Source organism: Herpailurus yagouaroundi, unplaced genomic scaffold (genome assembly GCF_014898765.1).
Source record: "Herpailurus yagouaroundi ecotype Mexico unplaced genomic scaffold, PumYag 139, whole genome shotgun sequence".
Lineage (NCBI taxonomy): Eukaryota > Metazoa > Chordata > Mammalia > Carnivora > Felidae > Herpailurus > Herpailurus yagouaroundi.
In genome coordinates, this window is record NW_024412394.1 from 22,303,794 (window position 1) to 22,317,425 (window position 13,632).

At 38.0% G+C, this 13,632-nt stretch overlaps 1 protein-coding gene across 25 annotated transcripts in view; it reads right to left on the reverse strand.

The window, feature by feature from the left end:
• The window catches only part of DST (dystonin), a 510,899-nt gene that overhangs the window by 106,725 nt on the left and 390,542 nt on the right, over positions 1-13,632 (reverse strand). For 24 of the 25 annotated variants that reach the window (XM_040473816.1, XM_040473833.1, XM_040473814.1 and 21 more), the window contains 6 exons: positions 7,742-7,950; positions 6,799-7,116; positions 6,111-6,277; positions 4,355-4,511; positions 3,319-3,445; positions 751-810 (listed from right to left, as the gene is read on the reverse strand). In XM_040473816.1, the coding sequence (XP_040329750.1) occupies positions 751-810; positions 3,319-3,445; positions 4,355-4,511; positions 6,111-6,277; positions 6,799-7,116; positions 7,742-7,950 (1,038 nt within the window). The remainder of the gene's footprint in view (positions 1-750; positions 811-3,318; positions 3,446-4,354; positions 4,512-6,110; positions 6,278-6,798; positions 7,117-7,741; positions 7,951-13,632) is intronic. The other variant, XM_040473809.1, reaches the window with a different exon arrangement.

Sequence of the window (13,632 nt, forward strand, 5' to 3'; positions counted from 1 at the left end):
AGAAATAAGTTTGCTTTACGTGTTATTCCCTTGTATTTTCTCTATATTAAGCCTACCATGATAAAGTCATAGAATTTTTAGAACTAAAGGGTTAATATTTCTAAAAATTTTTTTAGAATTATAATACTATTTAATAACAATTTAGGTACATTGCATAATACCAAAAACCATAAAATGCTATATATTAATTTCTTAGAAATCAAACTCAAGGAAATAGCTCAAAGAATGTTATTCCAAGTGACAAGATATCTTAAATTACTTAACCAGAAAAAAGGAACATAACCAAATACCAAACTGAACTACCAGGTTTCACTAACTTCAGATGAACAAAATTGCATGGAATGTTATATTAATATGATACTTATGGCAAATGACTATGATAATAAATAATTATTTTAAGTCAAGGTTGAAATTTCGATATAACTACTGTTCATCTCTAAAGATTTTTTCTCAAAAACAAAAATAAGGGGCGCCTGGGTGGCTCAGTCGGTTAAGCGTCCAACTTCGGCTCAGGTCATGATCTCGCGGTCTGGGAGTTCAACCCCCGCGTCGGGCTCTGTGCTGACCGCTCAGATCCTGGAGCCTGTTTCGGATTCTGTGTCTCCCTCTCTCTCTGACCCTCCCCCATTCATGCTCTGTCTCACTCTGTCTCAAAAATAAACAAACATTAAAAAAAAATAAAAAATAAAAAATAAACAAAAACAAAAACAAAGTTACTGTAATCAATAAGCACTTAAAGTTACTATTCACCTTTATTTGCCAAAATTTCTTGAGTATCTGTGGCTGCTCCTTCACCATTTATTATTCCACCTGCAAAATTATTAACACTGAAGTAGTCATAGATTTCAATAGTATTTCTACACGTTAACAGTAGACTGCATTAACTCAAACCACATAAACAGTAGTCATTTACAAATGTTATTACTATTTGAAAATGTAGACCACTGATTCAATTTCTAAATCAAATAAAGGTCGAAAATTTTAAGAAACTTTCTTTTCTATAAAATTCATTCTTAAAATGGTAAGGTAACATGATCACTTTAAATACTATGTCAATAACTTTAGATTAATACAGTAATCATTAAGTATTAATTAGAAAACAATTTTGTGATAAAATTGCTTTATTGCTAAATTTTAGTGATAATGTCCTTGAAGCTCAAAAGTTGCTCACTATGTAAGTGTGTTGCATGAAGCATAAGTGACTGACAGAAAAATCCTTACTTAAAAATTTGAAAATTGTCTGGTACAGTTACACAGTGTTATTATGGGTTTAATGGAAACAGAATGAGGTACAAAGACATGAAAAGTTAAAAGTAAAACAAACACACAAACCCTATTACTAAAACCCACATTATGTCAACACAGAGAGAGAAGAGCACAGTGGTTAGAAATGCCTGGGCTTCAGCGTATGAGTCACCTGAATTTAAATCCCAGCCCACTAATTACTAGCTGGGTGACTGGACAAATTAATCACCACCCCAACCGAACGGGTGGGGATAATAATACCTAATTTAAATGCAAGAACACTGTAGGTATTCAAGACAGTTAACTGACTGCCTAGCAAATAGGAACTACTCAGTAAGTAGTAATTATTACTCCTCTCTAATTATCTAAACATCTAGCCTTGGTTCCTTTTTCATAAGCAGAGTATTAAAATGCTGAATTAGACTTTCTCATGTGAGTTTGCATTGGCTTCCTATCTAAAACACTAGACACATGAGAACAAGATTAAAACAATAATATTTCATATCTAAATATTAATCTAAGTTTGGTCTCTTCAAAAAAAATCACACATTGACATTTTGGTTGAAAGTGAACATATCCTGATGATGCTCAAAAATGATTCCTACCATGCTTGTTAGTTATCAAGAGTAGGAAAAAAACTTTTTTTTTTTGTACCTATTGCAAATACAAAGTGGACCTGAAGAACTAAAAACACAACAGAATTCCTTTTCTAAAAACAAAGCCAAACAAAACACTTGACATTTCAGGAAATGTGATTAGAAGAGAAAGGAGAGGTCATCACACCATATATAACATAAGTGGGCCCTTAAATGGGGTTAATAGAGCAGAATAAATGGTTGAGAGAGGCCCAGCGGGAACATCAGTCTCACAAGAGGGGCAGCTAGGGGGCTGGGAGGGACAGATAAACCACAAAGGATACTCAGAGATTCTCAGAATAAAGATACAAGGTTTGCTTCCATCTGTTCTTGCATTTAAAAAAAAAAAAAAAAAACACCAATTTTAACAACATAAATATGTTTTAAACTATTGGGGTGCCTGGGTGGCTCAGTCGGTTGAGCATCCGACTTCACCTCAGGTCGTATCTCACAGTTGGTGAGTTTGAGCTTCGTGTTGGACTCTGTGCTGACAGCTCAGAGCCTGGAGCCTGCTTCAGATTCTGTGTCTCCCTCTCTCTGCCCCTTCCCCGCTGATGCTCTGTCTCTCTCTGTCTCTCAAAAATGAATAAACATTAAAAAAAAAATTTAAACTTAAAAGCATATCCACAACTTAAATGGACTGTAGAATCATTACTTATACATGACTCTCCCCTTGTGTTAAGTGGCTCAGTCATGACTGCAATTTAGATATGCTATAGTTGTTCTCTGTACAAAATAAAGTAGATGCTAAAGGAGATGGGAATTTTTTATTTTTTTATTTTATTATTTATCTTGTTGAGAGAAACAGAGACAGCACAAGCAGAGGAGGGGCAGAGAGAGAGAGGGAGAGCGAGAATCCCAAGCAGGCCCCGCCGTCAGTGCAGAGCAGACACGGGGCTTGAACCCACAAACCCTGAGATCATGACCTAAACCAAAACCAAGAGTTGGTCACTTAACCGAATGGGCCACCCAGAAGCCCCTAGATGGGACTTTAATTTTTTAAAAAAGGAGACATTCACCCTACACAAAAGAACTGCTTCTTTCTTTCACCTCTCCTTTCCCAGGAGACCAGACTCATTTATCAAATATTTCAAAGAGGATTTGAGCATCTCCATTAATTACGGTAAAAAAACCAAATTAGAATCTGCTCTTTCCTCTTCCCCAATCTAAAGCTTCCTATTCTTATGTATCAATCTGGCTACATTTCAACTGTAGCCTCTAAGAAAATGAACAGAAGAGGGATCTGAAATTTGACTCATTACAGATACTCCTCCATATGGGGAGCATACTTTTAGTGCAGGCATATACATGCCATCTTTCTTGTCACTTTTCTTTTGTGTTTACTTTATGCATCAATTTAAAAACTAAGGTAAATGAAAGTAACAGGGTCAGACCCAATTCTTAGGGGTTTCTCCACGGATGTAAGTAAAGCACATACCTGATTTGACCGCTGCTATTGCCTTTGCAGGGGTAGTGACAGCACTGATTAGGTTACATAGTGAGATCCCACTGTTGTTTACTTTCTGAATCTCTGGTGTTTTTGAACTCCACTTCTCTTGTAATTTCTTGAGATATGAAAACACATTATTTTCCAGTCTTCATAATAGTTTCAAAGTTACACATTATAATTCAATTTCTTTAACATATCTTAAAGCAATGATGACTGTGGGTCCTGATTCATGGGGGCACGGATAGAGAAAAAGGCACCATCCCTACGTGACTGTTAACACTGTGCCCAGGTGACTGTTAACACTGTTAGCGGTGAGGAGTGAGGTATGGTCCATCCTGCATTCTGCTCCTAGCCACAGTGGAAGTCAGGCTATTTCTAGCTGCCATGGATTCCAAAGTAACTGTCAACTGCCAGTCTGAAGACTATACTCAGTAGTGGCCAAATTACAAGAAGAAAGGTACTAGAAATGATTTTTTTTTAAATGGGAATTCAGAATTCTATTTAATAGTGAGTTTTAATCATCAAAATTTCAATGAATTTTTAAAAACATACATCTCCACAAAGTTGGGAGTTGGGATAACTGCTGTAACTGGTCTTAAGTTTTATGATTTGAATCAGTTGACAAGACTTGTACACTATTTGTACTAGGGATTCAAATACTGGTTACAGTGATGTATCTGAGCTAGAGTTAATTGCTGAGTTGAAGAGCAGGGTCTTTTACATAACGTTATGAGAAATGGTATAAAAACTGAAGCTAAGCAGAGATTTGATGGGGAAGTAAACTTGGGTACTAGAACAGGCAGCCACTAATAAATATCTTTCAAAAATCAAATTAAGTCAAAGTTTGTGTTCTTCCTCAAAAGGATCAGAGCTATGTTATGACTTCCAAGTATCACCAAAATATACCGAACATAAATGAGGATCTAACTTAATATGATATTAGATAAAAGGAAACCACTAATAGTCTTTTAACCTCTCATGACTCACACAGGCAAGTAAGAATTAGTATTAGATAATGATTCACCTTAGTTTCTTCCAAAGATTTTCCTAAATCCTCTGCACCAAAAGAAGGCTGAACAATAGGAACTCTTTCTGTTGTTTCTTCTATCCATGACTTCAATGACTTAACAAGGACTTGGAAAGCATCCATCTGTTCTTGACAAGAAGATACAGCTTCTTTTCTAGATAACAAAAATTATTGAAGAATTTAAGTCTCCGACAGAAAATACTCCAAAGAAATAATTACTAATAAATAAATTATTATTATTGTATCAAGCTTACTATTAAGAAAAAAATATTCCCCTATGCACTCTCTAACCCTTGATAAGAAGAGGAAAGGTGTCATAGATCCAAGTGAAATCAGATAAATAACTATTTTATTCCTCAGGCACACTCCACAGAAAAAGATAGGAGCAGTTAAGAAATCTGTAACCCATATGGTAATGGCACTCTATAATGCTACATAAACTCTAAGGCTATATAAACAGTTTTAACATTATTTAGATTCAGCAAACTTTGATCTGTCCACTTTATATGGTGCTTAATGCCAGCAGGCACAGAACGGGCAGGGAAACATTTACACATCACTGACATGAGGAAAACATCCTGCCATCTAGTGGTTTCTATACGACACTACAGTCCTTCTAGTGGATGGATAAACCAGGTGCCTCAGAGAGTACAGTTCTCTCCAAACATGAGGTGAGACCTGGTTACAAGAATGTTAACGACCACCTCCCCCACAGATCCTCAGAACGCTCCCCAGTGAACTCGAGAATCTTTCTGTACACTAAGCACCTTGGAGGGAGGGCACAAGCCCAGCAAGGAACAGCTGTGAGGACAGTCCCATTTGGTACATGGATGATGACCTATGGATGGCATGTGCGCATGTGCATGTATGTGGAATAGCAACATAGAAGAGTCCACTGAAGCTGGACTAATTACTGATGACTACATGGTCTTAAAACTGGACCATTCTGAAGGAAGAAAAAACCTAGAGTTGACCTAGGAAAAAGAATATTACTTCCGTGCAATGTGAATTAAATATTATGTAACAAGATGGAAAATGTAGCTCTGGAAATAGTATAGATAATAGCACTCAAAAGTTTTAGGTAGAGGATCCTGAAGAAATTAAGTATAGGTAAAAGATAAGTGTTTTCCATCTTTGTGGGTTCTTTAGCAAAACCAAATGTATATTCCAAACTAACATGAGATCAGAAATATGTAAAAGTCTAGCCACAAGGTTTATTTCTAAAAAGCACAGCTTTTTAGCTCAACTTAGGTTCATTTTCTCATTTCTTATTTATTTACGGAATCATTTCTTTCTACAACTCTTTAAAAGGTAAACTATTTTACGTTTTAAAAAAGGCCATCAAGAATTATTTTAAAATTGCGCATAGCTTCTGAATTGAGCCCAAAAAGCAATGAGCCATGAGCTGTCTTTCAAGGTTATTTCTGCTTTTGCAAATAAAATGTGCTATTCGCCAAAAGCTTCAGAGACTATAGTGACTTTAGATTATTTTCAGTAAAACACCACCACCACTATTTTTCTTCATAATACTCTCTACTTTTAGGAAAAAGTACCAAATTTCCTTCCTAAATATTTTAACAAAAATGCACTTAATTTTAATCGCAAAAAAAAATGTTATCAATATAAAAGCACTTACAAAGTAGTCCTATGCTTATTCTCAAGTTTTATTTCAGGTATTGACATAAGCAAAGAAAAATAATTCATTCTTTAAGTGTCAAGTAGACTAAAATCCAATTTCTTAAGGGGTGCTTACTTTTGTTTGATGGTATGCTCCATTTCCTTGAATTTCTTTGACAAATTATTTGTTTTTTCAAAAACCAGAGCCTTATCACCTGGCAAGCCATGGCTGGATATCTCCTTCAAAAGACTGTGTAAAACTTCAAGATCTTTCTTATGTTCTAAGAATTCAGAAGTTGATTCCTACAAAGGATTTAGATATTTAATCAATAGAAGATACTGCTAGATTTTCAGATGGCATTCTATCTACCAAGAGGTATGTATGGAACCAGAATGGCTCTCCTCAGAATTTCACAGAATGATCCCACCTGTAGTCAGTACTCTAAATAGAAATAAACATGAAGTAGGCTGTTTGAAAGAGAACACAGTAAATTTATTTAATTTAAAAACGTACTCTTTATACTCTGTCTCTTTGTGGGTTCTGGCATATAAGGTACTTTTAAGATCTTTAATATGTGCAAACTGTGTATGTGAGACATAGTGTTCATTTGTAATCAATGAGCAAAACATGTTAAGGAGAAGATGGGGTTTGGGATTTTTAAAGGAGGGAAGCACAGATCCTTACCAATCTATCAGCAATTAATCTATCAGCAATCTATCAGCATTAATGATGATCGTTAATTATAATTCCGCTAATACATGTATGAGCTGGTCTTAAATGTTAATATACTTGATTAACCTCGTGATTATTAAGGAAGACACACCTGCATATATTGAGACAATTCACTAACGTCTTTTCCTGGCACATCTGTGTCAGTAAGAGCCTGAGTTTTTGTTTCTAAAAACGTTTGGAGCTTTTCTGAGAGGTTCTCAAAGAGTTCTACTTTCGTTTTGAGCTCCTCCATCTTGGCCAGTTTTTCTTTGTGTTTATGACTAGCTTCTGAAAACCGAGCAGACAAGTCTTTCATCTTGGCCTGCAGTGAGGATGCAGTGGATGGGTCTGAGGTCTCCATAAATTTCTTCACTTTTTCATTCATGGCATTTATACTGCTCTGACGACCTGCAATATCCTGTTCCAACATCTGAAATGAACCAAATAACGCGTATGTTTCACAATGATGTTTACAAATAGTATCACAGAGTGTTAAAAACATCACTATTCATAACAACATGAGCTTGAACCACCTGTGACTGAGGCAAGTTAACGTTGGAACTGACTGACAAGTCTGATCTGTCCCTGGAGGAACACAATCCCAAATCTCTTCAAGAGAGACTGGAGAACAGCTGGCAAGTTGCCTGAGCAAGGCAGGAGGCGGCTGCTACTCAGCAGCCCCTGGGATCTAATGGAGCCCCGGGATTATCCATGGTCCTCATTTTTAAAAGGCTAGACAACAACAAGATTGATCTGATTAACCTCATGTGCAGCTGGCTGAAGCTGTGATACACACGACAGGGCTCATGTATGTGTAAGCCCTCTGAAATGAATTACACTCATGAAAAAGTATACAAAGCTCTCTCTATACTTCTTCACAGAAAAACTGTTCTGACACATGTGTTTTGGTGCAAGCAATACTGTCCATTTATACTCAGGAAACCTCTTTTTCTATATCCTTAAATTGATCTTAAATCTACCCCTTCTTGGGACTTTTTAAACATTTTTTTTTTCATCTAAAAGTGTTTTTTTTTTTCTTTTTAAATGTCACTTACAATGTTTTTACTGATCACATCCTGAAGAGCAGCAGAGTTTAAGGGCACTTGACCTTGTTCTTTCAGAGAACTTTCCACACTTCCCATCCAGTCCAGCATTTCATCCAGGCCATCCTGCACACTCAGTGAGCGGGTCAAGGTTATCTGGAGTTTTTCATTTCGTTCATTAACAGACTTGGACAGATCATCATATCTCCCAACAATGTCATCTAGTCCAAAGAGATCAGGAAACGTTAACCATGAAGTTCTCTTTGACCTATTCCTTTTCAAAAATACACTAAGGTGAGTCACAAAACTTCCATACCAAAATTGGAAAAAGGAAAAAGTTTAAATGATAAATTCAAAATACATAATCAGAGCACCATCTAAAAACTTAAAAAAAGAAGGAAAGCATCTCAGTGGAATATAAAAAAAAGAATTATTTCTTAAAAAATAGTTCAAATATATGCCATCTGCATTTGAAAAGAGATTTTTGGATGCATAAATATTTGAATTGTCGCAGAGACTGTTAAGTGGTCTAAACTGCTGATGTTTGGAATAAATATTGGTTCTCAACCTGACATTTCAAATTAGCCATATTTGGTAACTATATGGGGGGGAAAAGGTGACAGTCAGATACAGCTATTCTCAAGAAACAATACACAGCTATAAAAAGATTTATCAAGAATTAACCCTCACATATAAAAAGTTATCTCTCCCATGTACACATATGCATTCTCCGTCTCTCTCCCTCTCTCTCTCTCTCTCTCTCTCTCTCTCTCTCTCTCTCTCTCACACACACACACACAGACAAAATTAAGCTTTTGTCATCCTTCACACCCTAAACAAAGTACTCAAATGCACAGATATTGACAGATCCAAACATGAGAAAATAAATATAATCAGAAAACAGATAATGAAAATTCACTTAAAATAAAGAGGGTTGAGGTTATGCTTCTAAAATATAAATAGGATGTATTTGAAAAGTTTGATAGCAGACAAAAGGGAAAAATAAATGTTAACAGCTTGACCTATCTCAGATGAGATTAACTTTCTTTTCAATTAAGATGCTAAAAAAACAGCCCATTCTAGCCAATTTTTCACTCAAATATAAAGTTCTATATTTTAACATCCTACATTCTGTACTGCAGACCAAAAAAAGTTCAAAGAACAATGATTTTAAATGTATTAATCTCTCTCTGGAATAATCATCAATTTATCACTCACTGTACAATAATTTGAAACATATTTTAATTACTTCTGAATGCTTTAGTTGGATACATTGTATGTGCAGTTAGCAGAAAACTTTGACCTGAAACCCCTCTCTAAAAGTGAAATATTTTACACTTTGTGTTTGGTCCATGGAACATAATCTATGTAAGCAATATTTCCCTTTGATTGTTTTAATATATAATGAGAAAACAGTTTGACAAATTTTCACTAAATTGAGAGGTTAAATTTAATTTAAAGAGACAATCATGCTTCTGCCACAGAACATAATGAAGCCCTGAGAATGTGGAGGCGGAGTGGGATGGGGGGCATAGGGGAGTGCACTGAATATGCACCAAGATTCTATCAGCAGACAAAACAAGCAGCAAGTTCAAATACAAGCCCTGCTTTGAAAGTCACAAGAGAAGATACTCTGAATTGCAGGTAGTGATTGATTACCAGGTGAACTGCTTCTCAAATGGGCAATTCTGTGCATCAGCAGAGTAACGTAGGCAATCTGTTTAGCCTTGCTAAGGGACGTCCCACACAAAGTCAGCTATTTTAATAAAATTAACACATCTTGAATGTTACTATTTTCGTATTTCTTAGTGATCAAATACTGTCACTGAAGTCAATTCTTGCTTTTACTAAGTGAATATTGTTTTATAAAAAGTGACAAAATGAAATCTACTGTAAGAATATTAATTTTTTAAGTGGTTGGTTTTCTTAGAGGTCACATAGATCTTAGAGAAATTCCTCTCTATCTTAAATATATTTTCACATATTCCTAGAAACTTACACCACATAAAAGTTTTAAGTCTTAAAATAATGTGTAATATGTGGAGTTTTAAGCTAATAAAAATGAGACTATGTACAATTAACCGTGGGAAAAATGTCAAAATGCCTCTGCAAATAAAAGCAACACATATAACAAAGTCTTCCTTTCTTCTCCAAATCTCTGCGCCCAAGTCTTTAAAGCAGTTGGTTGCGGGAGAGAGGGAAGATGGCGGCGTAGGAGGACGCTGGGCTCACCGCGCGTCCTGCTGATCACTTAGATTCCACCTACACCTGCCTAAATAATCCAGAAAACCGCCAGAGGGTTAGCAGAACGGAGTCGCCAGAGCAAGCGCAGACGAGAGGCCCACGGAAGAGGGTAGGAAGGGCGGCGAGGCGGTGCGCGCTCCACGGACTGGCGGGAGGGAGCCGAGGCGGAGGGGCGGCTCACCGGCCAAGCAGAGCCCCCGAATCTGGCTTGCAAAAAGCGGAGGGGCCTGACGGACTGTGTTCCGACAGCAAGCGCGACTTAGCGGCTGGGAGGTCATAAGTTAACAGCTCTGCTCAGAAAGCGGGAAGGCTGGAGGACAAAGGGAAGGAGAGCTGCTGAGCCCCTGGACGACAGAGCTCAGTTTGGTGGAGAACAAAGGTGCTCTCCAGCGCCATCTTCCCCGCCCATCCCCCAGCCAAAATCCCAAAGAGAACCAGTTCCTGCCAGGGAACTTGCTCGCTCCGTGCAAACACCCAACTCTGCGCTTCTGCGGAGCCAAACCTCCGGCAGCGGATATGACTCCCTCCTGCTGCCACAGGGCCCCTCCTGAAGTGGATCACCTAAGGAGAAGCAAGCTAAGCCTGCCCCTCCTGCCCCTGTGCACCTTGCCTACCCACCCCAGCTAAGACGCCAGATCCCCAGCATCACAAGCCTGGCAGTGTGCAAGTAGCCCAGACGGGCCACCCCACCCCACAGTGAATCCCGCCCCTAGGAGAGGGAAAGAGAAGGCACACACCAGTCTGACTGTGGCCCCAGCGGTGGGCTGGGGGCACACATCAGGTCTGACTGCGGCTCCACCCACCAACTCCAGTTATACACCACAGCACAGGGGAAGTGCCCTGCAGGTCCTCACCATGCCAGGGACTATCCAAAATGACCAAGCGGAAGAATTCCCCTCAGAAGAATCTCCAGGAAATAACAACAGCTAATGAGCTGATCAAAAAGGATTTAAATAATATAACAGAAAGTGAATTTAGAATAATAGTCATAAAATTAATCGCTGGGCTTGAAAACAGTATAGCTGACAGCAGAGAATCTCTTGCTACAGAGATCAAGGGACTAAGGAACAGTCACGAGGAGCTAAAAAACGCTTTAAACGAAATGCATAACAAAATGGAAACCACCACGGCTCGGATTGAAGAGGCAGAGGAGAGAATAGGTGAACTAGAAGATAAAGTTATGGAAAAAGAGGAAGCTGAGAAAAAGAGAGATAAAAAAATCCAGGAGTATGAGGGGAAAATTAGAGAACTAAGTGATACACTAAAAAGAAATAATATACGCATAATTGGTATCCCAGAGGAGGAAGAGAGAGGGAAAGGTGCTGAAGGGGTACTTGAAGAAATCATAGCTGAGAACTTCCCTGAACTGGGGAAGGAAAAAGGCATTGAAATCCAAGAGGCACAGAAAACTCCCTTCAGACGTAACTTGAATCGATCTTCTGCACGACATATCATAGTGAAACTGGCAAAATACAAGGATAAAGAGAAAATTCTGAAAGCATCAAGGGGTAAACGTGCCCTCACATATAAAGGGAGACCTATAAGACTCGTGACTGATCTCTCTTTTGGAACTTGGCAGGCCTCGTGACTGATCTCTCTTTTGGAACTTGGCAGGCCAGAAAGAATTGGCACGAGATTTTCACTGTGCTAGACAGAAAAAATATGCAGCCGAGAATCCTTTATCCAGCAAGTCTGTCATTTAGAATAGAAGGAGAGATAAAGGTCTTCCCAAACAAACAAAAACTGAAGGAATTTGTCACCACTAAACCAGCCCTACAAGAGATCCTAAGGGGGACCCTGTGAGACAAAGCACCAGAGACATCACTACAAGCATAAAACATACAGACATCACAATGACTCTAAACCCATATCTTTCTATAATAACACTGAATGTAAATGGATTAAATGCGCCAACCAAAAGACATAGGGTATCAGAATGGATAAAAAAACAAGACCCATCTATTTGCTGTCTACAAGAGACTCATTTTAGACCTGAGGACACCTTTAGATTGAGAGTGAGGGGATGGAGAACTATTTATCATGCTACTGGAAGCCAAAAGAAAGCTGGAGTAGCCATACTTATATCAGACAAACTAGACTTTAAATTAAAGGCTGTCACAAGAGATGAAGAAGGACATTATGTAATAGTGACAGGGTCTATCCATCAGGAAGAGCTAACAATTATAAATGTCTATGCGCCGAATACCGGAGCGCCCAAATATATAAAACAATTACTCATAAACATAAGCAACCTTATTGACAAGAATGTGGTAATTGCAGGGGACTTTAACACCCCACTTACAGAAATGGATAGATCATCTAGACACACGGTCAATAAAGAAACAAGGGCCCTGAATGAGACATTGGATCAGATGGACTTGACAGATATATTTAGAACTCTGCATCCCAAAGCAACAGAATATACTTTCTTCTCGAGTGCACATGGAACATTCTCCAAGATAGATCATATACTGGGTTACAAAACAGCCCTTCATAAGTTTACAAGAATTGAAATCATACCATGCATACTTTCAGACCACAATGCTATGAAGCTTGAAATCAACCACAGAAAAAAGTCTGGAAAACCTCCAAAAGCGTGGAGGTTAAAGAACACCCTACTAACGAATGAGTGGGTCAACCAGGCAATTAGAGAAGAAATTAAAAAATATATGGAAACAAACGAAAATGAAACTACAACAATGCAAATGCTTTGGGACGCAGCGAAGGCAGTCCTGAGAGGAAAATACATTGCAATCCAGGCCTATCTCAAGAAACAAGAAAAATCCCAAATACAAAATCTAACAGCACACCTAAAGGAAAGAGAAGCAGAACAGCAAAGGCAGCCTAAACCCAGCAGAAGAAGAGAAATCATAAAGATCAGAGCAGAAATAAATATAGAATCTAAAAAAAACTGTAGAGCAGAAAAACGAAACCAAGAGTTGGTTTTTTGAAAAAATAAACAAAATTGACAAACCTCTAGCCAGGCTTCTCAAAAAGAAACGGGAGATGACCCAAATAGATAAAATCATGAATGAAAATGGAATTATTACAACCAATCCCTCAGAGATACAAACAATTATCAGGGAATACTATGAAAAATTATATGCCAACAAATTGGACAACCTGGAAGAAATGGACAAATTCCTGAACACCCACACTCTTCCAAAACTCAATCAGGAGGAAATAGAAAGCTTGAACAGACCCATCACCAGCGAAGAAATTGAATCGGTTATCAAAAATCTCCCAACAAATAAGAGTCCAGGACCAGATGGCTTCCCAGGGGAGTTCTACCAGACGTTTAAAGCAGAGATAATACCTATCCTTCTCAAGCTATTCCAAGAAATAGAAAGGGAAGGAAAACTTCCAGACTCATTCTATGAAGCCAGTATTACTTTGATTCCTAAACCAGACAGAGACCCAGTAAAAAAAGAGAACTACAGGCCAGTATCCCTGATGAATATGGATGCCAAAATTCTCAATAAGATACTAGCAAATCGAATTCAACGGCATATAAAAAGAATTATTCACCATGAGCAAGTGGGATTCATTCCTGGGATGCAGGGCTGGTTCAACATTCACAAATCAATCAACGTGATACATCACATTAACAAAAAAAAAGAGAAAAACCATATGATCCTGTCAATCGATGCAGAAAAGGC